The sequence below is a fragment of the Hippopotamus amphibius genome, chromosome 13 (assembly GCF_030028045.1).
Source record: "Hippopotamus amphibius kiboko isolate mHipAmp2 chromosome 13, mHipAmp2.hap2, whole genome shotgun sequence".
Lineage (NCBI taxonomy): Eukaryota > Metazoa > Chordata > Mammalia > Artiodactyla > Hippopotamidae > Hippopotamus > Hippopotamus amphibius.
The window spans coordinates 1328814-1354860 of record NC_080198.1 but is presented as its reverse complement, the minus strand read 5'-3'; the positions used below and the strand labels follow the sequence as shown (position 1 = coordinate 1354860).

The 26047-nt window shown below is 56.6% G+C and overlaps 2 protein-coding genes across 3 annotated transcripts in view; one reads left to right on the top strand and one right to left on the bottom strand.

The window, feature by feature from the left end:
• Nucleotides 1–18421, bottom strand: part of EEFSEC (eukaryotic elongation factor, selenocysteine-tRNA specific) — a 142956-nt gene extending 124535 nt beyond the window's left edge. For both annotated transcript variants that reach the window (XM_057706277.1, XM_057706278.1), the window contains exon 1: nt 18080–18421. In XM_057706277.1, the coding sequence (XP_057562260.1) occupies nt 18080–18383 (304 nt within the window). In that variant the 5' untranslated portion in view covers nt 18384–18421. The remainder of the gene's footprint in view (nt 1–18079) is intronic.
• A 6832-nt stretch (nt 18422–25253) lies between these two features.
• The window catches only part of RUVBL1 (RuvB like AAA ATPase 1), a 32731-nt gene continuing 31937 nt past the window's right edge, over nt 25254–26047 (top strand). Inside the window, exon 1 of the mRNA XM_057705664.1 lies at nt 25254–25470. Coding sequence (XP_057561647.1) covers nt 25330–25470 — 141 coding nt within the window. The 5' untranslated portion in view covers nt 25254–25329. The remainder of the gene's footprint in view (nt 25471–26047) is intronic.

Below are 26047 nucleotides of genomic sequence, written 5' to 3'. Positions count from 1 at the left end.
CGTGAATCTTTACCATCTCCAAACAGAGGTGTTTTTTGTGTGGCTAGAAAGGCAAAGCTTCCAAAAATTTCAGTCATGCAAACCTGGGGGAAACAAGAAATCAGCAAGACCTTTTTAAAACCCCTGTAAAGGGCTAATGTTTTATTATTAGTTTAAAAACTTTAAAATACATCACTATTATGTACTATATTTGCTGTATTTGGAAATATGCATGCCCCCCAAATAAACACAAATTCAGGGGGAAAAATTGTTTCCCCAATTTAAAGAAGGGCACCCCATCCAGTCCTTAGAAAAACTTATGTTTTCTGAATTTTCCCCCAGCTGTACGCACAGGCCAAGTTCAGGCTTCAAAAATATTAAGCTACGAAAGGCCCTCTTCTGTCCTAGTATTAAAATAAGGAGTTAACCAAGAAGAGCTTTCCACAGCTTAGTCACGTAGACGCGCCTGTACACCTCCCACGACGCGGACTCGATGGTCCAGGATGCTCGTTTGTACGATAGAAGGAACTAGAGCGTTTCAGGCAAGCAGAGACGGTGGGGGGGGGGGGGGGGGGGGCCTTGTCGTCAGGAGAAAAGTAATGGCCACAGCGGTGACACCGGTGTGTTAGAAGCTCATCACGCACCGCATATATTTCCTCTCATCCTTAGATGACTCCTATTTTGCAGACCAGGAAGTCCAGGCACCTGGAAGTTAGGGAATCTATCTGAGATCATTCGCCCAACAGATGCTGAAGCCAGACTCAGAGGCAGCTTCTGAGACTCTGACTCCAAGGGTTTTAGGTTCTGCCCTGTGTGCGTTTACGCTGTTCTGGGCTGTTCTGTGGGTGCGGTTTCTTTCTGTAATACGGATGCATAAAGCACTTCAAGAAAAGCTCTGTTCCTTCATCACATATTTTGGGCTCGCCTGCACGCTCAGTGACGGGCACCTCTCGGCATCCAAACACAAAACAAGCCACGGCCGCCTGCAGCCCAGCCTCTCCTGGTAGACAAAACACGCTGCTTTCTAACAAACACCCTCACCTCTCCTCTGGGTTCCCTCCCGTCCTCCCCCCCCCCCCCCCCCCCCCCCCGCCTTGGGCCTTCCTCCACCAACTCCAACTGCCTCACAGTTTTACAGCCAGATCAACATAATTAAGCACTTGCACTTCAATTGCGTCAATTTAGTTTCTCCCCAATGACATTACCACCACTTTAAAAGCAGACACGAAAATCATACGTTCACAGGTATCAGACGCCATCCATCTGGCCTTCCTTCCCCACCAGCCACAAGTGAGACCTCGGACGAATGATTTATTTTTATATGAACAGTCTTTTAAAGATTAAAAAATCAAACTATACTCAGCGACGATCACAACAGCTGACACCGTTTATTGAGAATGTGTGGGCTGCAGGCACTGAGACAGGCAGTGTCCACAGCTTATCTCACGGAGTCTCACAAAAACCTGCAAGGTGATGCTCCCCGGTTGGAAGCCAAGAAAACGGAGGCTCCAAGCAGCCCGCTATCCTCAGCTGCGGTTCAAACCTGGGCCAGCACACACGCCCGGCTCTCTCTACGACAGAAGCAGGGCTACGGCGCCACAAGCCGTCGTCAAGGAAAGAAGGCCTCGCGCAGCCCTCGGCCCCCGCGGGGCAGACCCACGACCCAGGCAAGGCGCTCGTCCTCTCGACCCAAGCCACTTCCCCGAGGTCGCAGAGAGAAGCCGGGCAAAGGTCTCCGCCCTGAGGTTCCCTGAAGCAGGGCCCTTGTCTTCCCTGTCTGGGCTCAGCTAAGCCTGCCCAGTGCTGGGCTGGCAGGGCCCTGCCGCTGGCCCACGTCAAGTGGTGAGGAGGCGCTGAATTTTACAGGCCTCCCAGACACGCCCCCGGCGCCTGCCAGCCTCCACCTGGTCTGAGACCTCGGGCCCGCTGGACCCAGCAATCAGCCTGCAGTTTCCATCCACCTCCATTTCCCTCCCACTCCGGCTCAGGCTGAGCTCGGCCTGTCCCCATCCCACGGCCCTGGCTGCAAGACAGAGGGACAGCACAGCCCACTCCGCAGAACCAGGAGGAGCCAGAGCCCCCCTTTCCTGCCTCCTCACAAGCCCCAAAACTAGCCGTGGGGCGAGCACCTGGCCCCTCCCTTTGAACGCAACAGGAAACGCTGACCAGGAGCCCAAAGGCCGCGACATAGGAAACGATCCCAGCCTGAGAGCATCTCCACAGCATGAGACTTAATCTCAGGCCAGACCCTGAGCCCAACTTGGAGAAAAGGGGGGTTTTGTTGCAGTACAAGTAGGAAGGGGGGAGGTGGAGGAGGGGAAAAGAAAAAGAGAAAGAGAAAGAAAGAAGGCCGATGATGCCATTAGACAGGAGGGAGGCCAGCTTTGTCCGGCATCCTGTGGAACAGCCAAGGAAAACAATGAACCTATTTTTTTCCCTCCCCTTCTCTGCCTTAAAAAATTCAAGAATTTCATTTCCTTCTTTGAAACATAGCTCTTGCATAATTTCAATGCTAGCTCCCGCTGTCTGCAGCGCTGAGGGACGGGGGCGTGCGACCCTCCCGAGCCCTCGGAAGGGGCACATCCTGTGCGCACCCTCAGTGCCGGCCTGCGGGCACCCGGCAGGGAGAGCTCCCCAGCAGGCCGCCCCAGGTACCCAGGCCGGCACTGACAGCAAACCCCACAAAAAAGGCTTTTCCTTTTTTAAACAGGTGAAGAAACCAAGGTTCAGAAAAGCAAAACATCCACCATCACGTGATAAGCTAGGAGAAAAGCCAAAATTCCCATTTCAGTCTCTCCGACTCCAGGGCCCAGGCTCCACTGCACCGCAGCCTCTTAACTCCACGGGAAGGCCTGCGGGGCAAAGTCGGAACCAGCTCTAGATTTCCCAAAGGCACTGTTAATCAGGCAGGACAAGCAAAGCACCGAAGTTCACAGTGTTTGCACACTTTAAACGTTTTCTTGGATCCAAAATTCAAACAGAAAACTGCAAAAACTGGAATTATTCAAAGCTGAACTGAATGTCTACTGAGATGTGAGAGAGGTCACCTAGTATACTGGGATGCAACGTGGAGGTGAGTGTCGTAAACGCATCTTAGGGGGACGTCAGCACTCTCTGCTCCTGTGTAGACACGGTGGAGTGGCCTCAGGCCCACCAGGTCTCGGAGCAGCCCTTCCCCTGGGTCACCCCCACCAGGCGCGCCGGGCAGCCCCCCAGAAACAGAGGGGAGGGCCTCTGAGGGCAGAGGCCAGAGCAGGCGTCTCCTACAGGCGCCGGAATGGCTTTCCCAGCCTCCTCCGAGTTCCCGGGTCCACACAAGCCCTCACCCACCTGGGGGGGTAGGCACGCCCTCCCCGCGTGTCTGCGCCTGGGGCCGCGCGTCAGCCGCATCCCCTCCACCGCCAGCTCCCCCCAGTACCGGGAAATGGTGATGGTTACCTCCAAAGGCAGAGGCAAAGCCGCCGCCTGTGTTCTGAAACGTGGATCGTGATTCAGGTTGGAAGCGGACACTAATCACCGGGTGCTCCCTTGAACAGACCCGGCAGGCTGTGCGGGGACGTCACAGGGGGACCGATAAGGAGAGGGAATAAAAATTATTGGTATTTACTCAGCCTGCAATGCTTGTGGAAGGAACTCTTTTAAAAGGGAGCACTTCAGAACGTTACTCAATCTGAATTTTACAGATAGCAAGGGAAATATTTTCTCACAGAATGCGCCCTATCTGCACCATCATATCTCTCCCGTGTGCCGTGCACGTCTTTCATTGCAGGAATTCTCACTCAATTTTGCTCCATTATGAGCTGACGGTGACCCAGAGTACACAAGGCATTCAAGAAGCTGCCTGGAAATTACGAGCGAGGAACAGCTGTCCCGTCCCCGCGCGCCAGCCCCGCCTCAGGGAGTGCGGACGGAAAACAACGCAGAATCCACACGCAGAAACAACTTTTCATCCCCTCACACACCAGGTTCCTTCGGAAATGGAGGGTTCCGGCGCTTTTCAGAAATTACGCTCCTGGAAAAACATGGCCTGAGCCTCTTTTGAAAGCCTCAGCTCAGGCTGTCTTTCCTACCCAGACCCTTCTAATAAAAGCCAGGACAGGGGCTGCGCGGGGAAGCAAACGAGAGGGCCACCCGTGGCTCTCCGCACGGGTGCCGTCACATTCAAGTTTTCTACTAGACGCCACGGGTCAATTAAGGACCACAAGGGTGTCGCATGTGTGCACGGCGTCTATCTTGCAGACGCGCTCACCTCGGAAGATTTATGTTACGCCTAGAAAAGATGAGACGACGACACTGGTTTCACACAGGCTAAGCCTGGGAGCCTAGCTTTCCTCCTCGACGGCTGCTGCTGTTGGAGGACAGAGGTCAGGGCAACAGCGTGGCAGCCCCCCCAGACCCCACCTCCCTTGCTGCGCGTGCTCAGAGGGGCCGAGCAGCAGGTGAACCAACAGTCATCCGTGCCCGTGCCTCCGGCCTCGCGTCCAGCAACCCGCACCCCACACGCTTCTCACGGGCGGGGCAGAGGGGTCAACGCCCTCACAACCCCTCCAGCCACGGGCCAGAAGCTCTGCGGGCGTCTGCTCTGATACGACCCCCTGATCGAGGGAACCACCTGCGGTTCAGGTGTGCAACAGGCTCCGTGAGGGACGTGGCCTTGCGCGGGACCACCCAGAGCCAGGCGGGCCCACACCTGAGCTCCGTCTGCTTCCCTGGGGTGCTGGGCCTTGCTTGGGGTGTTCACATCCTGGAGGCACCTAAACCCAGTAGCTCCAGGGTGGAGGGGAGCCGAGAGGAAGTGAGATCCGGAATCCGGCGGCAGGGGACGTGGTGGGGGAGGGGCTAAGCGCCAGCACCCGTCTCTCAGCCTTGAAAGCCGCTCCAGGAAAACACCACAGAGGAGCTGAGAGCGGGCAGATCCTTACACAAACGCAGACATGGCCTCGTTCAGCCTCCGGGAGGCAGGCAGATCACCTTTTTTTTTTCTCCTGCAACGTCCTTGCTTCGGTTAATACCATGAACTTGCAGAAAAAAGTAAACGGAGTGAGGAGGGCTGACAACTGAGCCCACATCTTCAAATGCTTTAAAAGTTAAGGCGGATAATCTTTACACTGATGTGAAAGGGGGAGGACAGACATTTGACCCCTCGCTTCAAACAGAAATCTTTCCATATGGTTTTTAATTGGAAAGCCGTTGTTTTCCTTTCCCAACACTCTTTAACCTCTGCCATTGTAGGTACAAGGCTGCAAACCATATTTCCACTGATTAAAAAAAATAAAAAATAAACGTTGAAAGAAACAATATTTTTCTTTTTAAGGGAAAAAAAGATAGCAAGCAGCTATTTTCTGGAGGGGTCAGCCCTAAAGGCGTGTATGGGAAGCCACTCTGGCTGCAGCGCATGGTTTATTTTGTCTTGGAAAAGCCCGAGGTCACTGTAACTCTGTTGACCTGTTACCCTCCACACGGATCACCTCCGCCCAGGACCGCAAGCAAACACTGCCCTCTTGTGCACCAAACGGTCCCAAGTCGGCACAGAGATGTTTCCACCCAGCGCCCGCGGAGGACGCGCAGGCAGGCGTACAGCTGCCTCCCCTGGCCTGGAGCGGTGTCAGGAAAGGATGACACACATCTGTCACCAGGGTGCTTGCTACAATGTCCCCAGACCGCCTTCCGGGACAGACTGTGAGGTAAGAGGAAGAGGGAAGGATTCAGCTGAAGAAATCAGACCAAAAATAACTGACTCTTATCTTTCCTAGAAAAGATTCATTCCTCGAAAAGAAACTTTATTGGTTACCGTGGCAAGTTTTCTTCTTATCTACTTTTAAAAACTTTCAGAAACAACTAATGAATCTACAGTAACAGTACATAGTACTTCTTTTTATCTAGGAAATATTTGCCAGGAAAAGATTTCATTTGATTCCAGAGGGAGAAGGAAGGAAAAAAAAAAAAAAAAAAAAAGGCAGAGGGAACCCAGGTTGCTGTTTCTCAGAGGAACTCCCAAAGCTCAGTCACGGTCCCTTTTCTTTCTGACAAGCCCCGACCTGCAGGGCTACCTGCAACCTGGGGTCAGGGCTCTGTGTCCAGAAGACCAACCTGGCATCTCGAGAGGGCCTCAAGAGATGCAAACCCCTGTTTCCTTATTACAGAACTTGACAAGAGCAAAGGCAAAGATCCAGACTAGTCTGAGGCCAGGCCTGCTTGGCAGGAACCTCCAGGGGAAGCCCTGGTCCCCTCTGAGTGAGTCTCCACGTCTCCAGTTCTGTCCTGAACTATGAGCCACCTGAATGCTGCAGTCACTCCTCCAGCCTTCCGGGCACAATCCAGGATGGGCCAGATCTCACGCCAGACTCACTTCTGGGGAAGAAAAGGCAAAATCTGCCCCCCCGTGCACTGCATTACCTTCAACCTGGTGGGCGCCTTGGAAGGCACGGGGAAGGAGGGAATGTTTCGGGGAGTGCTTCCATGGCTGCGGCCAGGAGTCAAGAGGCGGGCTGGGTGCCAGCGACTTCACCTCCTTCATGAACTGCCTACAATGCCCAGCGCTTGGCTCAGCAGTTCAGGAATGTGTGAGCCACAGGCGGGGCAAGGGCCAGAGTCAACGGCCACCACAGTCCCAGCACTGTGACCGCTGTCCAGCTCACGTCACACCAGGGTTACCTGCTGCCTCCTGCTTCCACATCAGCCCCTCCTCTACCGTGGGAAGAAAATGGGGGTCCAGGACCAGAAACAGGGCTTGGGTGCATGAAGCCGACAGGACAGCCACGCGGAGGCCAGAAGGGAGGCTGGCCGTGGCCCTCCCTCCTGCTCTCCGTCTTCCTGTCACAACGACGGGACATGCGGCTGCTTTATCCTCCAGCTAAACCGAGATTGACACAGACGCCAAAGATATACATCCGTCCGGACACGCCAGCCCCACAGCAGGTTCCTTCGAGGACCCTGGCTCGGACACAGTGGGCCCGACTGAGCCTCTCACGTGTAGAGCAGCTCAACCACCTGCGGCCTCAAATCCCGCCCGTGTGCTACTCCGTCTGTGGACGTCCAGCCCTGTCCTTCCCAGCACGCTCACAACCTACAGTGCTGCTCGCGGCTGCTCACCTCTGTAACGCCCGCCTCCCCCATGATGGACACGGCGCTCCGCTTCTGCCCCGCTCACCCGTGTGGAGCCCGCTCCCAGCACGCAGCAGGCGTGTCGGGTCTGCACCGTTTGTTCACTCTACACAGAATGAATGAATAAACAAACGATGCACTGACACACCTTTCCTTCTGCAGTGTCTGATCTTCAGGAGCTGGGTCACCCAGCCAGACCCTCAGGACACTAAGAATCCCAGGAAAGGAAGGGAAAGAAAGCCAAGGAACCAGGCCAACCTACACAGACAGCCCCAACCTACTGCAAAGAGCAGGGGCCAGAACGAACCAGGAGCCAGGTGGAGAGGGGCGGGCAGAGTCCACCTCAGAGGCCACCGCAGCCCCGGCACTGGGACTGCGGCGTCAGGCACGTTCGGGGTCTCTGGGCATGCCCTCGGGGAAACACACGGAGAGCTCGATGGAGAAACTGCACCCTCTAGCCTGGGGAGCCCGTGCGCTTCCCCCAGGGTGTCTCACCACACGAGTGCTCCGTAAGGGTGTGCAGACCCCGAGTTCACACACAGCCTCCCAGGTTCCTGAGAGCCTGGTGCTGCAGGAAGTCTACATTCAGGAGGAACTCAGGCCTCAGGCCTGACCACCCGGGACAGGAGCCGCTCGTGGTCACGCTGTCCAACAAGACCTGGCTGAGCTGGTCCACCCGCTGGAAGCTAGCACGGCGGCCGCCTCTGGAGGGCCGCCTCCCCGCGCCGTCCCAGGCTGCCTGCGTGCGGGACGGGACGCCACGCCGGGCACAGGCTCATATTATGCTCATTTCCCCGTCCCCAAGCTCGGGGGCAAGTTTAGAAGTCCTCGTCCTGTCTCAGATCAGGTCTGAATTAATACCCTTCCTCCAGAGAACTCCAGTAGCAAAGTGAAAACAGACGTGCGAGACAATGGCCTTTGAGAGCCCCAGCAGGGACGGCTGGTGACAACGCAGCCCCAGGCTCTGAAAGAAACCTTCAGGTTAAAGGTTCACAGAGGCAGAAGAATTACCAAAGTACAAGTTTGTTCAAATTTCCTCCGGCAGATTTAAACAACCAAGGTCAAGCTAAAGATCGACGGCAGAAGTCTATGAGACAACTCAGCCCCTTTGAACCGCGTGGAGAAAGGAAAATATACGGGCTGGGAGGGATCTATCTTATAGCTTTTAAAAATGTTCTTGGAAAGGTCACCCCTGTTAACTCAAAATCAGCCCGCTGAAGGATGTTTGAAAACTGCCTCTCTAAAACAACAGGGCTGCAGGCCTCACCGTGTGCGGTGAGCGGCACGGGGTCGCCGTGTCCCCGGCATCAGAGTGCTGACCCTCTGCGGGCCGTGAAATTAACCATCAGCACAGCAGAAATCTGCTCCGAGTTAAACTACTTTGCTACGCAAAGTGGCCTGAAAATGAAATATGAGGATTGAATTTCCACTGAAAGATTAACATGTCTAACCTCCAGGCAGGCTCGCTCCACTGTGAACCCTGTGTGGCCAGCCGGCTGCTTAAAGCCCCCCAGGAGGCTGGGCGCTGGCCACGGCAGAGGGAGACGACCTGTTCACCCATCCATTCATTCACTCACTCTCCTTCTGCGCGCCTGCACAGGCCCTGCCCTTGGTCCTGGAGTCAGATGACGGCAGGGCCCCGTCCTCAAAGCGGTTAGGCCCAGGAAATGCAATACAACAGATGGGGACATGGGGTCCGGGGGCCCCGTGGGATGGTACAGGCCTTCCCCTGGTCCAGGCTGGCGAGGGCCAGCGGTGAGGCTTTCCAGAGACATGGTGTAGCCAGAGGGCGCCGTGAGAGACTCTGGTCTGTCTGTCTCGTGAAGCCCGGAATCCTGACAGACACAGAGACAAGGGCCCCTCAGGAAGGGCCTGTAGGGCTAGGCGGAGTCCAGCCTTTATGCCAACAGAGAGCAAAGGAAGACTTTTAGACAGGGAAGTCAAATAATCACAGCAGGCTTTCAGAGAGGGTTCTCGGCGACGGCGGGGACGACAGTTTCCAGAGGGGGCTGGAATCAGAGACACTACAGGCAGGCTGTGCTCGTCCACGCGGAGCGGACGGCGGCCTGTCCAGGGGGCAGCTGTGCTGATGGGCACAGGAGGCGCAGGACGGCGAGAGTCGGTAAGGATTCCCATGAAGGCGACGGAGGACGTGCTGGGGCCCACGTGACCGGCCCGGCCCACTGTGGGAGAACAGCAGTGCCGCTCACGGCCAAGGGTGGGGGGACGGGGGTCTTGCTCACGTAGAGTCTGGGGATCTGTGGGGCTCACGGATGGGGAAGACAGCCCAACAGGGACTTGGATAGCAGGTTGAGAACGGCCTATTGAGATGTGCATTAAGTAAAATTAAATCAAATTACAGTGTCAGTTCGTCGGTTACACCAGCCACCGTGCAAGGACACCACAGCCACCCGTGGCCCGTGGCTGCCCCCGGGCTGTGCTGCTGGAGGGTCCTCCCATCTGCACAGAGGATCCTGCTGGACGGTGCTGGGAAAGGTCTGCAGAGACTCTTCAAACACCGTCGCTCGCAGCCAGCGTGCGCCAGCCCTCCCTGGCCCAACCGACGCCAGGGGTGACCCCAGCTTTCTCCAGCCTCCTGTGCTCTGCCCGTCCAAGGGCTCCAGACAGCAAGAAATCAGAAAATAGAGCCCGGTGACAGAAAGTCTTTCTTCTCTGCAGCAGAAGCGCTGAGGCCCGTCTCTGAACAGATCATCATTTTAGAGAGCAGGGAACACTGGGGACACATGCGCGCGCGCACACGCGCACACACGCGTGCACGTACAAGGGTCTTGGGTGCCTAGGGCACGAGGCCCTGAAATTCACCTGGAAATGACCGTGAGCAGAGTAAGTGGCGCCCTGCAGTACAACCGGAAGGCAGAGCCCTCGTCCCAGCACCAGGTGACCAAGGCCGAGCCGCCCACTCCTGGAGCTTTCAGCCACGTGTCACCCTGCAGCAAAGGGTGGAGCCCGGAGGCCAAGCAGGTCAACGCTGGCAATTCCAAGCACTAATTTTAAAAGGAAAGAGTAAGGTTTATCTTTAGGTAGCACCTGTGCATGCCACCAAGTAAACACCCTCGGGAAGTAGGTTAGAGACAAAGGGAATGATTGCAGTCGCTCCAAGGCCCCAAGACAAGACAGACGTCGTCGCAACACGAGAGGTACGGCGGGAGGGAGCGTCCGCTTCTCTCTCAGCAGCAGAACTTGTTTCTTCTCCTGCCAGGAGAGGATCACCCTCCCCACGCAGCCACGGCCACTTCAAAGCAGCAGGAGCCTAATCGTACCGCATGGGAAAATAAAAGACCCAATTAACAAAACACAAAACTCCAATAATCCGGGGCAGAGAGGAGGCAAAGGCTCTGTTTCTGAAAAACTGACGGACACCCAAACGGCGGCCCGGGAGCCGGGCTCCCACCAAAGCAGGTGCAGGTGAGCTGGAGCCGACTCTGACCCTGCAGCCTGGTTTCTGTGGGCGACACCCTGAGAGTGGAGGGAGACACCCCCCCAGCCCGGCTCTGGCTGGCCGGGTGCCATGACATAATCGAGGGTGCAGAAGAGCGTCCGGACAGGAGATGCTCCCCAGACGCCGCGCCCCCAGGCCCCCGCAGCTGCGCCCCCGCAGCCACACTCCCCCTCTTGGCGGTGTCCCCCTCCCGCCTCCAGTGGCCCCAGGCCTCTGTCGCAGGCCCTCTCCTCAGACTCTTTAAAAGCACCTCCCCGCTGAAAACGCACCCACCCTCTCCCAACAGGAGGCTCCCCAAGCTGCTGAGCTCTGGGCCCCACGGACTCCACAGCTCAGCCGCACACCTGCTCACACCCGAAGTGGTGAACTTCTGGGTTGTTATGTGAAATCTCCTGATGTTTAAATGCTGGCAATGAACTTTTTAAAAAAGACTGTAGCATCTGGGCCATCAAAACACATCTGCACCAGAGCCTACAGAGGGATGAGCCCTCCAGAGGTGGACAGACAGGATGCCCCGCCTCCCGCCATCGGCACGAAGGACAGGAGGGGGCAGGTCCGGGAAGGCGACAGGAGGGCCCTGAAGGCCTTGCAGCAGCAAGCACGCGCACCATCCACGCGCCCATCGCAGCCTAAGCAACGTGTTGGGCACATTCACTCCTCTCAGGTACGTTAGCTTGTTTAATTCGACTCATTCTTTGTTTAATTCAAATATCACTGAGTAAAGATAACCCAAGGAATGCGAGGAAATGTCTGCAAATCATATTCCTGATAAAGGACTGGTATCCAGAATACATAAACAATTCTTACAATTCGATAATAAAAGCCAAATAACCCAACTTAAAAAAAGGGCATAGAATCTGAATACACAGTTCTCCAAAGAAGCTATACAAACGGTACAAGAAAACATCAGGCAAACGCAAGTTACAGCGACAGTGGGATGTCCCGTCACACACACGGGAGCGGGCACCTCAAACGCACAGACGGTGACACGCGCTGGGGAGGCCGCCACGACAGCGGACCCTCCCACGCTGCGGGCGGGGAGGCAGAGCGGTGCGGCCGCTGTGCACAGTCTAGCAGCGCCTCGAAAAGCAACACAGAGCCAGCCTCTGGCCCACCAGTTCCACTCCTCAGTGCACACCCAGGGGACCGACCACACACGTCCACACGGGGACCTGAACACAAACGTCCACGGCAGGGTTATTCATCAGAGGCCAAAAGCGGAAACAACCCAAACGTCCCTCAGCTGACGAATGGATTCTTCAGTAGTGACCTGTCCGTATGATGGGTACTATTTGGCCATGAGAAGGAGTGAAGGGGGAGGGAAACGGGAGTTTAATGGGCACTGAGTTTCGCTTTTGTAAGATAAAAACAGTTCTGGAGACAGAGGCCACTGAACTGTAAACTTAAAAATGGTTAAGATGGGGGCTTCCCTGCTGGCGCAGTGGTTAAGAATCCACCTGCCAATGCAGGGGACATGGGTTCGAGCCCTGGTCCGGGAAGATCCCACATGCTGTGGAGCAACTAAGCCCGTGCACCACAACTACTGACCCTGAGCTCTAGGGCCCACGAGCCACAACTACTGAAGCCCACACGCCTAAAGCCTGTGCTCTGCAGCAAGAGAAGCCACCGCAATGAGAAGCCCGCGCACCACAATGAAGAGTAGCCCCTGCTCTCTGCAACTAGAGAAAGCCCATGTGCAGCAATGAAGACCAACGCAGCCAATAAATAAATAAATAATTTTTAAAAATGGTAGATAGTACATTTTATGTAACATGTATTTTATCACAATTAAAAATAAAAATAGATTTTTAAAAAAGGAATGACGTATAGTTCATGCCGTAACGGATGAACCCTGGAAGCATTATTTTGGTGGAAGAAGGCTGACAGAAAGGCCACACACTGTATGATTCCATTTATAGGAAATGTCCAGAACGGGCACACGGACGGAGACACCGAGTAGATTAGAGGTTGCCCGGCCTGGGGAGAAGGGGCAGGACTGCTAATGGCTGTGGAGTTTCTTTTCACAGTGATGGAGCTTAGACTGTGGCACTGGCTACACAACTCTGTGAAGAGGCTGAAAACACTTAAGTGTGCACTTGAAATGGGCAAATTTTATGGTATGTGAGTTATATCTCAACACAAATGTTTAAAAACAGCCCCGACTGTCCACTCTGTGCCTGGCCCTAGAGCCACACAGAGGCCTCCGGGCTAATGGGAACAACAGGTGCAAGGCCTCCCAGTCACCTCGGGTCACCCAGAGCTTCCAAGACTGTCATCTCCGTCACCCTGAGCAGCACAGCCTCAAAGGCCTGCTGGTCAGAGGAAAACTCGGACCCAGCCTGGTCCAGGCCCTCCAGGCCCTGGCCGACGCAAGGATGAGAGAGCAGGATGGGTCTCAGGGCTTAATGAATTGGTTGGTTCCTGGGATACCTGCCCAAATCTTATTCCAACCTGGATGGAGTAACTCCGAAGAAACACTCAAGAGCTACAAAGGAGTTGCTAAGTGAAAAGTCCAAAAGCAATTAATTTTAAGTGATTACAGCTTTACTAAAAGCTGTGGATATGACTTCCTTCTGACTTTGATTATAACCTTCCAGCAAAATATTCGCCTCACCAAGGCAAGTCTGCATTATTTCATTATTTTCCATTCCTAGCATGACTACAAAATATTCTTTGATTTAACATTTGATATGTTTTGTTCTCAAGGGCAAGCCCCATGAGAAGAAAAATGTACCCCAACAGAATGAAATATGACTACCTGCTTCCATTTTTCTTTCCTGCTGGTTCCTGCTCAAATATTCCGCATTCATTTAGACTCGAGGCCGCGTCTCTGATGTTACGCTGCTCCCACACGGTCACCCAAACCCAAGCAAAGTCACCCGGTGTCCAGCGGCAGAGAAGGTGCTGCGGACGGAGCTGGACTCGCATCTCCCGGAGACGCTGAGGGCACTGAGCCTGGAAGGAGCGGGGGTCCTGCCCAGGTGTGCACCAAAGAACAGGGAAGGAAGGCCCAACAGATTCTAGGAGCTGAAGAAGCCAGGGCTAAGGAAGCATTTCCACTTAGATCAACGCCTTTAAATATGCCTCAACAGTTTAGGACAAACATATGATACCATAACACAATGTATTTCTGGACAGATTCATGAAAAGACTAGGGGCAAAGAAAACTGGAAGTGCCTTTTTGTTTGGTTGGTTTTGCATCAGAAAAACACCCATATTTCTGGGGTGGCCAGGCCCCTGGTTTGTCATTTCTACTTAGGCCACGCTGCCTGCTAGGCACTACGTGTGGATACCCAAAGAGCAGTGTAAAAACCTGGTAGAAAATACATGGTTATTTTCACATGAACCTGTCTCATGGGTCCAAAGAAAGCATCTCAGACAGACTGCAGGCACACTCCTGGATAAAACAGCTGAAGGGACCGTGCTTCTCCATGTTGTCACACGAGCACGGAGAGTTCGGGAAAGAGAAAAGGGGAAGTAGCTTGCGTATCATAAAGAATGCTCCCTCCCAGGCCACAGAGAAGGGCGCCCGGGGCTGCTGACTGCCCTCCAAAGCTAGGGGCCCTGAGTCACACCTGCAAGGCTCTGGCAGCTCAGCAGCTCCAGCCAGCGGGTCAGAGAGGGCCCAAACCTGGGGAGAAGCACCGCTTAAACGGGGGGCACAGGAGGCCAGCGATCAGGGCCACAGTTGCAGCAGGAGAGCTGCTGTTCATTAACCACTGGAACAAAAGACCCAGAGACAATGCGCTGTTCATCCTAGCAGCCACCAGAGGACTATAAATGGCCAAGCCACGATCCCAGCATTTTTCAGACCTCCTCCTTCCTGCCAGGGCGAGATTGAGGATGGGTCCAAGTCCCTCACCCCCACCCAAGTCTTTAAAACATACATTACTGAATCTTTTTGAAGTTCTAACCCTGAAAGATTTATACTCTAAAATGGGTCAGAGTAAAACACTGCCCAGAAACACCATCGCAGGGGCTGGCGCAGACAGGCACCCTTGTCCACTCACGCTGAAGATGCCAGTTCTCCGTGGGCAGGCCAGCATGGGTTCCCACTAGCTCTGACCCTCCTGACCTGTGTTGTCTGACCTGTCTGAGCCTCTGCCTTTTCATCTATAAAATGGGAGCATCACCTCTTACCTCCCAAGATTGCTGTGAGAGGTAAATAAACAAAAAACGGCACAAGGCTATCGCTAAATACATGCTAAGCTCTGTTGTCACTATTAACCCCCAGCACCACTCAGGAGTTTTATCTACGGCCACAGGGATCAGGGAGATCAAACCCAATTTTCTCTACATTAAGAAAGGGTATTTTTGTACATGAGAGTATGTGGGGGCAGCAGTGGAATTAAAGAGAGCTGGCTTTAAAGTACATTAAACTTTAGAGATACCATCACTACACTCAGACAGTCATTCTGGTTTCCTTCCGCTGAGGACACTGCATTCAGCAAGGGGTCTAAATTATTCCCAGTGAGCGGGGACCTGCAGCAGCAGCCCCACCCCCCAGCAATCCCAGGCACAGGTGCGCTGCCAGCTCAAGTCCCTGCCCACGGTCTTGCATCTTTCTGAAGCTCTGGCCTCATCACATCACAAACCTACCTCAAAAGCCTTCCAAGGCCCTTGGAAGAAATCTGCCCTGAGGGCCCGATTTAAGCCCCACTCACCGCTCTACAGGATTCGGCCACTGACCCTCCCGCCTTCACCTTCAACACCCCCGCCCCACTCACCAGGCCCCTTTCCAGCTGCGCTAAGCACTGGCAGTTACCCTGACTCTAAACAGACACGACGGCAGGCTCACACGTCAGAGCCCTGCCCAGGCTGTGCCTCCGCTGGGAAAGCTCTCCTTCCCCATCACGCCCAGCAAAGCTAGTCACGCCTGCGCAAAGAGCCCTAGTGGCTCAATCTGCACGCGGCACAGCACTCTCTCCTTGCCTTGTTGTCAGCCCCCAGAGGGAGAGGACCATGCTGGTGACTTTCTGTCCACTGTCAACCGCAGGGCTGGCACACGGCTTCATTCATTCAGAACTTACTGAGTGCATCCCACATGCCAGGCTGTGGCCCCAGCACGGAGAATGCACTGCTGAGACAGTCACAAATTCCGCTGCGCTCTCGTGGAGGACACAGGCCATCAACAAGTAAGCACGTCAAGCGTATCAGACAGCACAAAGGGCCAGCAGGAAACAAAACAGGGACGTGACAAAGGATGAGGGCAGAGAGCCGGGGACATCTAAGTCCGCAGGTCAGAGGAGGCCTCTCCGAGGAGGTGACGCTCGGGCGGAGACTTAAATGAGGAGGAGCCAAATGGTCCAAATGGAGGGAAGGGCAGGTGCAAGACTGGCCCATCCCATAAGCAGGAGGAGGCCAGGGCACCTGGAGGGCAGGAGCCAGGGACGAGGCTCGGGGAGGGCAGAGGCCAGTCCTGGCTCACGGCGAGGGCAACGAGCAGCCCCTGGACAGTCTTCGAGGCGAGGACTGACCTGACCTGATGAACGTCCGTAAAAGGAGCAGACGGTCCACCGCGTGGGGGTCAGCAGAGGGAGGGGCAAGGGCCACAGTCCGGAGAGAAAGGACAAGGTCCAGGACTGCGGGAGTCCGGGGCCAGAGCCAGGCTCCCAGAAGGCAAAGGTGTGTGCGGCCTCTGGGTCATGAGGACAAAAAGGGGACTCCCCAGACCCAGGTAGGGGCAGCAGAGCAGGTTCCAACACCTGCCCAGGGATCTCTACTTTCCAAGCCTCGGTTTTCTCATTGGAAAAATGGGGCCCACACTCCCCCGACATCCCCAGCACGCAGCGCTGCCAGGCCAGGGCCGGGGCAGGCGCTCAAATGCAGCTCCCTTCCCACCGAAAGGAAAAAGCCACCTTCTTTTCTCACGTCCCTGACTGGAGGGTGGGAATCTGACCTACGGAAGGAAGAAGAGTAGCAGCCCTGTCCCACCACCGCAATGTGCTCAGGTCACATGTGAACACCCCTAAGAAGACAAGGAGAGTCTCTCCTCTCGGAGGCAAGAGAAATGTAATCCCTCTTCATTTCTTCAACAATTTACAGTCTACAGCAAGGACTAGTCAAATGCTTGGAGGCGTTATAATTTGGCGCCTGAAATCTTATGTCCTATGAAGAGACGCCATGAATGTGCGTGTGGAAGGGGCAGACACAGTACAGTGACCTGGGAAGTGGATGCTTTGGAGCTGAGCAGAGCCCTGGGCCGGCCACTTCCTAGCACCCTCCTGGAGTGCTGAGTACCTCAATGGCTGAACAGTAACCACCACACTCCCTGCAGCGTTTGCCTGGGAAGTGGCAAACGTGCGAGAAAAGCAAAGCCAGTCGAGACCTGCCACAGTGTGGAAGGTCCAGAATCAAGTCTGAGGTCACACGGCTGGTGAGGGAGAAAGCCAGGCCTCAACCCAGGCTCCAGAAGCATGTGGTTCACTCCCTACACCTGCCACGAGAAAAGACCATCAATCTGCCTTCCCATTTTTTAACCTCCAACCTAGACTGGCTCAGAGAATGTGTCCTAGAATGCACCTGGATGTGGCCGAACGATTCAGCCACAAAGGGAGGGGACAGCAGAGGGGATCGTGTGCTCCCTCACACCTACCTGGTGGGGGGAACGTGGCTGGAGTAGACCACCTGAGGCGGGGGGCCCAGCGCAGTTCCCTGCTCCCCTCCCAGCCTCCATCCAGTTCCTCTCCTGAAACGGGGGAAATGATCCCGGACTGCCCACCGCACGGACCAGACGAGAGGTGACAAGATGAAAGTACCCCGCTCATCGTACAGCCGGGGCCTGCCGTGCCCGGCGACCAGCGCAGCCGCCCACCAGCAGGCGGATGAAACCACCTGACCAACGCGTGCGCCTGCAGCTGCTCGCAGGCGCAGAGAGTCCCAGGAGGAGGTGGGAAGCAGCAGGCTCCCGGGTGGGCACCGCGCAGGACCGATCTCTGAACGATACACACCCCCCTGCGCCACGAGCTTGTCGCACCATTTTTCCGTATACACGAAACGCGGTTTAAAGCCGTGTCCGCGGAGCCACGCGTCCTGGAAGGGGCGTGGAAAAGCAACCCACAGAGCTACACCTGCGGCTTCCTCTGGGGCGATGGGGGGTGATCAGGGGCCTTCTGCCTGGTGCGCAACGTCCCCTGTGTTCCCCAGGGGAAGGCGCTCACGCGCTGCTTGTGTAATTGAACTCAGTTACATGGCACGTCTGAGGAGGGCATCTGGGCGGCACCCGGCAGGACCCCCTGCCCCGGCGCCGCCGCAGTTCCAGGGGCTTCCCTCACAGACGCAGGGGACCCCCGCCAAAGGCATCCCCACAGAACTCAGGGGAGCGGCGTCGGCAGAGTCGGGGGAGGACCCGGGCGCCCACGGTTAGGCCGCGGGGACAGCGGCGATGCGCGCGCGTAGCCCCCCGGCCGGGTGGGGGGTGGACGCCCGCGGCGCGCGTCCCCGGGCCCCGCGCCCCGCTCGCCTGCGCGCCCGAGGGGCCCGCGCCGGAGACGCCAGCACGCTGTGCCGGGGCGCCCGCCCGCCCGCCGCGCTCACCGCCGATGATGGTCCGGATGAGGGAGGCGTGCCCGGGGCAGTCCACCAGCGTGACCTGCAGCCGCGGCGCGGGCTCGGGCTCGGCCCCGGCCCCGGGCCCCGGCGGCGGCCGCAGGCGCGCGGGCAGCGGCACCGAGAAGCACGAGAAGCCCAGGTCGAGCGTGATGCCGCGCTCGCGGCTCTGCGGCTGCTTGTCGAAGGCGGCGGTGGAGGCCGTGGTGCTGAGCGCGCGCGCCAGCGCCGTCTTGCCGCTGTCGATGTGGCCCAGGACGCCCACGTTCACGTTCACCCGCCGGGCCGCCATGCCGCCGCCGCCGCCGCGGTCCGCCCGCGAAGCCGGCCCCCGCCCTCCGCGCCGCGCGCGCGTCCGTTCCGGCGCCCAAGGTTCCGGCCCCCGGGGCCGCCGCTCGGCCGGCCGCTCGGGGGTGCGCCCGGCGCCTCCGGCCCGCGGCACGGGGGGCGGCGCGGCGGGGAGACGGAGGCCGCGCGCGGCGGCCCGGGGAGCCCCGGGGAGGAAGCCAGCCGCGCCGGGGGCGCCGGGCCCGGGAGGGGCCTGCTGCCCGGGGGAGCGCGCCCCGGCCGCGGCCTGCCCCGCCGGCCGCCGCGCCGTGGGCACGAGGCGGCGCGCGCTCGCGGGCGGGGAGGACGCGCGACGCCCACGCCCCCGAAGCGCCCGCGCCGGAGAGCGGTCGCCCGCGGCCGGCGACACGCGCGCCCTGGCCGGGCAGGCCACCCGCGGGGGGGAGAGCAGCGGAGGCCAGGGCGCCCGGGGCGGGGAGGCGCCGCGGTGGGCAGCGCACGTCGGCTGCTCGGCGGCGGCCGAGCGACGCCAGGCGGGAATGCCGGCCGCACGTGGCCCCGTCTTCCCGTTTTTCACGAGAAGAGAGCGCTTCCCTGTGAAATCCGAGAAACCGTCGCCTGGAGAAGCCCCCGAGGCGCGGGGCTGTGGGCCGCGGGAACTACCTGGCCTGACGCGCACCTGCCGCAGTGGGGTCTTCCCGTCCGCAGCTCCCACCGCAGCTGGCGCCGAGGCAGGGGCTACCCCAGCGCGTCCAGCCCGGTCTCCACACGTGCCAAGGAGATGGCCACTCTGGGTTGTCTGAAAGTCAGCCAGATGCAGACTGTATCCTGGGTGGGCGGTGCCCCTCCCCAAGCAGAGAAATGCAGAGCGCTGCCGGGGCAGGTGTGGGCCATACGCTCACTCCAAGAGCCAGGAGGAGTGTGAGGGACGCCCTGAAGGAACGCGGCGCACGTCTCGCCCGCTCCTTTGTCTTTTGTCTCCATCCTGGCTTCTACCCCAGGGAGGCGAGGGTGCTTTAGGCCAGGCTGGTGCTCTGTGCTCTCCCCTCCCAGCAGGCGGAGGACCCCTCACACAGCTTTGCTTGCCCTCAGCCTGGCACACGCCAAGGCTCATAACTGTTTGCTGAGTGGACCCACCCCCAAACCTCCAGCCGGCAAAGATACCCTCCTCTGCGACAGACTCCTGGGTCCCAGCCTGGCTTCCAGGGCTGGGCCCAGTCCCCGGGAAGTGATTGACAGGGGACGGCCTGCAGAACTGTGATTATTTGGGATTTGTTCTCAGTGTTAATGCGATGCTGGTTCCTTTCTGTTTCTTTAATGCCATTTTGTACTAAGGTAGTTCAAAGTTCTTTACAAACAGCTAGTAATTAATTCAACTTCATTAAGGCCAATTAATCCAGGATTAATTATAAATTTGCCCAGAGGAAGTTATTATACTTTGCTCTTTGATTTGAGTTTTGGCTTCAAAGATTCTTTTAGGAGTGAAATGGAAATTTCCCTTTTCTCTGAGGGTATCCACCTTGCCCGTGATTGTGTTAACCATGTACCGTCCTTGACGTGTCCCCTACTAACTTGGCATGAGGTTGTCACCCAGGCCACCACCGTGCTCCGCAGCACTCCCAGCACTGAGCAGGGCTGCGGATGGGGCCCGACGTCCTGGCAAGAACTGGTCCCGCACAGGTTCGAATCACGGCCCTGTGTGCCTCCCTGTTTCTTCTACTTGAATATGGGTACACGCTCTTTAAGGTCTACAGTGGCCGGCGTCCCCTCCCTCTTCTGTAAGACTCCTCCACTCTCCTCGGAGGCCTCACACGCCTCTCCTCTGGGTCACGATGGGGGCTGACCCCACGCTAGCTCCAGGGGTGGGCCTGAGACTCAGGTCCATTCCAGTAGCCATGGCCACCGATTTGACAGTGAGCGTGTGACCCAAGATAGCACAATTGGAGAAAACCCTGGAGTTTTTTCCAGGACAAGCGATACAAAAGTGTGCTCTCTGCTACTGGACTAAAACCTGGGGAGTCAGCCTGGGCTGCGATGGGAGCCCTGGAGGGGAGCCTGGCCATGGCAGAACAGTGGCCTCCAAACATGACCACGTCCAGGAGCCTCTGACCGTGTGGCCCTACATGGTAACGAGACGTGGCAGGGGTGATTCAGTTAAGGATCTTGAGACAGGGGGAGGGGGGGTCACCCTGGATTATCCCGTGGGCCTGATATAGTCACCAGGGTCCTTATAGGAGGGAGGCGGGAGGGTCAGAACCAGAGATGGCGTCGTGAGACGACGACGCTGGCCATTACTGGCTTTAAAGGTGGAAGCAGGACATGAGTCCAGGAAGGTGGGCAGCCTGTAGAAGCTGGAAAACCCTGACTGTGGATGCTCCCCCAGGGCCTCCAGAAAGGAGCGCAGCCCTGCCGACACCTTGATTCTCGCCCATTGGGGCCCTTTTTGGACACTGATCTGCACAACTGTAAGAGAATGCATGTTTTACGCCACTAAGTTTGTAGCAATTTATTACTGCAGAGGTGGGAAACGAAAGCAAACATTTAATTGGAGTGTGGAGTCTATTTTCACATTTATTAAATCAGTGAATGGCTCCTAATTCTCTCCTACCTGGTCAGAGGATCACGGTCTGACAGCTAAGAACTACACCGGAAACAGCCTCACAGCCTGTCCTCGGGTCAGACCTGCTGCTTTCACCCAGGCTACCCCGACCTCTGACCCCACTGCCATGTGACGCCAGTGGGATGGTCCAGACAGAGGCCTGGGGACCCGCAAGCTCCGGCTGCTTTCCCAGCATCTGCTGCCAGGTCTCCCACTTTAGTGGGAGGTGCCTGTGGGATGGAAACTGTTCCCCAGCAGAGGAGGTTGCGAGTGGAGGCACAGGCCTCCCCCGGCTAACCTGATCCCATCTCCAGCCCCACGTCCTGCCTCAGGCGCCAAAGCAGTTCTTGTGAGTGCCCTCAGGTACTGTTTCCGTTTGAAAAGCATGACAAAATTACCACAAAGGCAGGACACACACAGGAGGCACACAGCAAAGGGAGAAAGAGCCTGTGTCTTTATATTCCAAAGCTCTGGTGCCATCTTTTGTGCCCCTCCCAGTGCTCCAGCCACTGTAAAAGATCTCACTGAATTCTCTTAATAATCCTAGGATGTGCTGTGATGGCTGTTTTGCAGCAGAGGGAGGGGACCAGGACAGGTGATTGGCTCAGACCCTCTTCCCTGCCAGCTGATCCTTGTTTTATGTCAGGTTTCCTCAATCCCAGTGATACGAACCATCGTCATCATTTATGCAATATCCAGGTACCACCTACAATTTCATATTTTTATTTAAGTTTGACTTAAATAAAAGTATTTCCCTATACACAGAAAAAAACATCACTTGCCATAAATAGCTGGGAATCACAAAAACCTGCGTTTCAGGATCTTTAGTAAAAAGATTAGCAAGTGTCAGAAAGGGGTTAAAGTCACACTCCACCCCCTCAGACTCACTGGATTAGAATTAAAAAGACAATAATGTTCTCACTATGTGGATCAATGTTATTTAATTTTATGTCTTTGTACCACCTCTAAGGTGCCAGCGGAAATCATCTTTGTCCCTCCTGTCCCCAGAAATCGGTCTGGGGCTGAAATAACCAGCAATTAGGTCGGCAACAATAGAAAAGTGGGTAATTCCAAATGCTGGTGAGAATGCAGGAATATAAGACCAGGGACTAAGCCAATTAGCTTAAAAAGGGAACTCCTTCAACAGGGACTTGCTTTGACTCTGATTCTGATCGGTTTGGATCTTGGGGATCATGGCTCTGAAGTGCACCCCGGACACTGGGAATTCTCCTGCTTGTAATCACGGAAATAAGCTCCGTAGTGCGTTGTGTTCCTCGAAGCTTTAAATCCATGTTTGCAGCCACTAACCAACCACCAAGCAAACATCAGAAAAAAGAACGAAAGAACGACTGACTTAAAGAACGTAAACCCGACGTCCTAACTGTGAGCACCACACAGAGGGTCAGCGGGATCTGCGAGGCTGCAGAGCGGTAGCTGGGAAGAGCGCCAGCGCCTTAAACTTCTACCCATCTCACAGTTAGGCTGAGAGACTCATCGAAAGGAGGAAACTGTTAAAAATAAGACAACAGGCGCAAAATGCAGTGGCTTGTGCTGTGCCCCAAGTCACCAAGACAATTGCAGTTTCAGCTCTTTCCCCTTTGAATGGTCTTGGCACCATTGCTCGTATACTGAGAGGTTATTTATGGGCTCTCTGTTCTATTCCATTGGTCTGTATGTCTATCCTTATGCCAGGGCCACACTGTTTGACTACACTGTTAGACAATTATTCAACGTCCTATTGGTTAGGATGCACTCTGAGTGCTCAGCTGAAGCTGGAGACCATGACGGCGTGTGGCTCTGCAGGGCCCCTGGGGGACTGCCTCCCTCCACACACAGCAGCCTTCTCAAGGCGTTGAAGGCAGAGGCAGGCTTGACCTGGGCTCGTGGGCTCAAAGGTCAGGTGTGAAAGAAGTCAGAGCAAGGAGGGAGCAGAAGCGTTGGGAACCAGGTGCCTGAGATGGTCAAGCTTGGACTGGAGGAAAGAAGGGTCAAGGGACTGGAGGTGAAAAAGCAAGGGACGTGGGAGTGAGAGCAAGAGGTCGGGCAGGTCTGCGGTTGTCACACAGCATAAGCTGGGCCACAGCCGTCCACGCCATGCCTTGTATTTGTGTCACTGCACCAACCCACGGACGGAAACCTAACAAGCTATTTTAAGCCCAATGTCAGTGCCATTTACACTGCAAGTAGGGCAAGGCTGGATCTGGGAAGGTACAGGACTTCATCAGGAATCTGCCAGCTTGCCTTTCCTTTGTGCTGGCTTCATTCTCAGAGACTTCCCATGAAGTGGCGAAGATGATCTGGAAACCGAGGACCCAAGGCTCTTTCCCAATATTTCCAGTAAAAGTGCAGGACTGAGTGTCACTGGACTGTCTGCTCACATTTCTGAACCAGTCACCATTCTGGGGAGGAGGGGATACTTTGATAGGCCAGACCAGGGTCCTGTGTCCATTCCTGAAACACAGCTGGGGGTAGGGTCAACCCATCTAAAACCACCTGGATACCAAACGAGGGGAAAGTGGTTCTCTAAAGAAAATTAGAGTGCAGGTGGCCAGAAGAGGGAGGAAGGATGCAGGCAGGCATAGTAACCCATGTCCACTGCTATGGGCCTCACCTACCCTCATGTGCTTTGTGCACTTTGGATGCTGGCCTGCCTGGCTGTCTTCCACTGAAATGGAAGAAACTGCCTCACTCTGCAGCCAGGCCCAGCTTGTTTGCACACTGGACCTGGGGTCTAGGCCTCAGAAAGGCATTTGCTCAATTTGTGATCTTGGACAAACTCCATCCCCTCTTAGGGCCTCAGTTTCCTCACCTGTAAAGAGAGAATGCTGGGCTGGGTCAGAGTTTTGAACCGTTCTTTAGCAGGAAAAAAATGTAACAGCTCTGGTGGGAGGGGAGGGGGGTGCCAAAAGCTTCCGTTCACTGACAGAAACCATTACCAAGTCCCATAAGATCCAGTGTGTAAAATACACACAGCAAAACTGCATGACTTCTTGTGTATGTGAATGTATAAGAAGCCTTAATCGTGAGCCAGGCTGTGAGCCAGACGCTGGCGTTAAAATGATGAACCACACAGACGTGGTCTACACTTCCGTAACGCCTGCAGTGTAGTGGGACAGACTACCATTGACCTGATAGGCTTGCAAGTAACTAGACAGCTAGACTCCAAAGTCAGGATTGAGAAGCACAGGGCAATGCGAGAGTCCGGAACTACCCGCAGCTGCATTTGACTCCAGGTCTGTCTCAACCCTAACGCAAGCTCCCCTGAGCTCTGGGCAAGTGTCTCCTTTTCTCTGGACCCGAGTCCACTCATCTGTGACATGGTGACATACCATCTGCTTCCGAGGGTGTTACCCCTCCGGTCAGGGCTCCGTCTGGGCGTGACCACCTCCTGGTGGCTTCCTTGGCTCTCCAGCTGTTCCAGGTGGCCTTGCACACCACGTGAGTGTACCTGCTCTGGCACACCTCATGCTGCAAGGTTCCCAACTAAGGGCTGAGCTCGTCAAGGCTGGAGATGTTGCACTTTATGTCTGTATCCCGGTGTGCTGCAGTAGCTGGCTCACAGCAGGTGCTAACAGATGTTTGTTGAATGACTGGGTGGGTGGGAAAAGTACACGTTTCGGGGGAGTGTTAATATCATCCTGGAACCGGAGAGGACACAGCCGCGTCGTGGGGTGGGGTGAAGGGTACACAGGCTGCAAAGGCGCCGGGTCCTCGGCTGGAGTGCCAACTCCGCCGATTACTTGCGGAGCGTTCTTGGTAAGTTGCTGGGCCTTTTTCAGCCCGCCTCTTTATCTGGGTAAGGAGATACACAGCCCACTCAACCTAAGTGAAGGGAGAGGCGGAGGCGAGGAGTCGCAGAGGAGGCCGGCCCCACGGAGGATGCTGAGCACGGCCTCCCCAGGCAGGCGAAAGGCCTGGGAGTCGGAGAACTGCCCCGCGAGCACAAGTCGCAGCTTAAGTTCTAAACCTGTCTCTTCTTCTCCAACACCGAGGTCGACCTTGAGCTCCGCAGAAGGGTACCCGTTCGAATGCGGTCACGGACGGGAAGGCGCGGCGAAGAGCGGGACTCCGGCCCCCACGGCGCTGCACCGCCTCTCTCGCGCCCGCCCAGGCAGGAAGCGCGGAGCGCGGGGGACGCCAACCCCGGGACACAGCCGGAAGCGGGTGGGCGGAGCCTCCCCGGCAGCCGCGACGGGCGCATCCAGAATCCAATGGGGTGCTCAGGCGTTCCCTCCGCGGCCAATGGGGCGCCGAGCGAGGCGGGCCCAGGCCAACGGCCTGGTAACGGCCGCGTGGTAACCGGGTGCGTGCTGCAGGGGCCCCGCGGGCGCTCCGGCTCCAGGCGCGCAGGATGAAGATCGAGGAGGTCAAGAGCACCACCAAGACGCAGCGCATCGCCTCCCACAGCCACGTGAAGGGGCTGGGGCTGGACGAGAGCGGCCTGGCCAAGCAGGCGGCCTCGGGGCTCGTGGGCCAGGAGAACGCGCGCGAGGTGTGGCGGCGGGGCTGAGGGGGCGCTGAGGCGGGGAGGCTGAGGCGGGGGGAGGCTGAGGCGGGGAGGCTGAACGGAGGGGGAGGCTGAACGGAGGGGGAGGCTGAGGCGGGCCGGGCGTCCCAGGACGCGGCGGCGACCCCGCGGCCTCGCCCCTGGCCGCGAGTCTGGAGCGAGCGCCGCTCGGGGCCGGGCCGTCCGCGCGCGGCGGGGTCGGCAGCGGGAAGATGGGCCGGGTCCCTGCTGCCCGGACACGAGCGTTTCAGCCGCCGGACGCAGGGACCGGCAGGCTGTGGGGCTCGGTTCCGGCGGGCTCTGCGGTGAGCGGGTGTCGGGTCCCAGGGCCCTTTTGGAGCTTTCCGGTTAACCCGCTTCTACCAGGGGTGATGGGTGCCAAGCCCTTCCACCTGCGTATCGCCACACAGCTGTCCCGGCTCTGTGTGTGTCTGTATGAAAATATATATATAGATTTTTTTTTTGATGAAAAAATTGAGAGTGGAAGAGGTCACGTCACCTATCTGCTTGCCACCCGGTTTAGCGACAGTAATCCTGGAATTTGCACCTGTGTGCTTCTGAT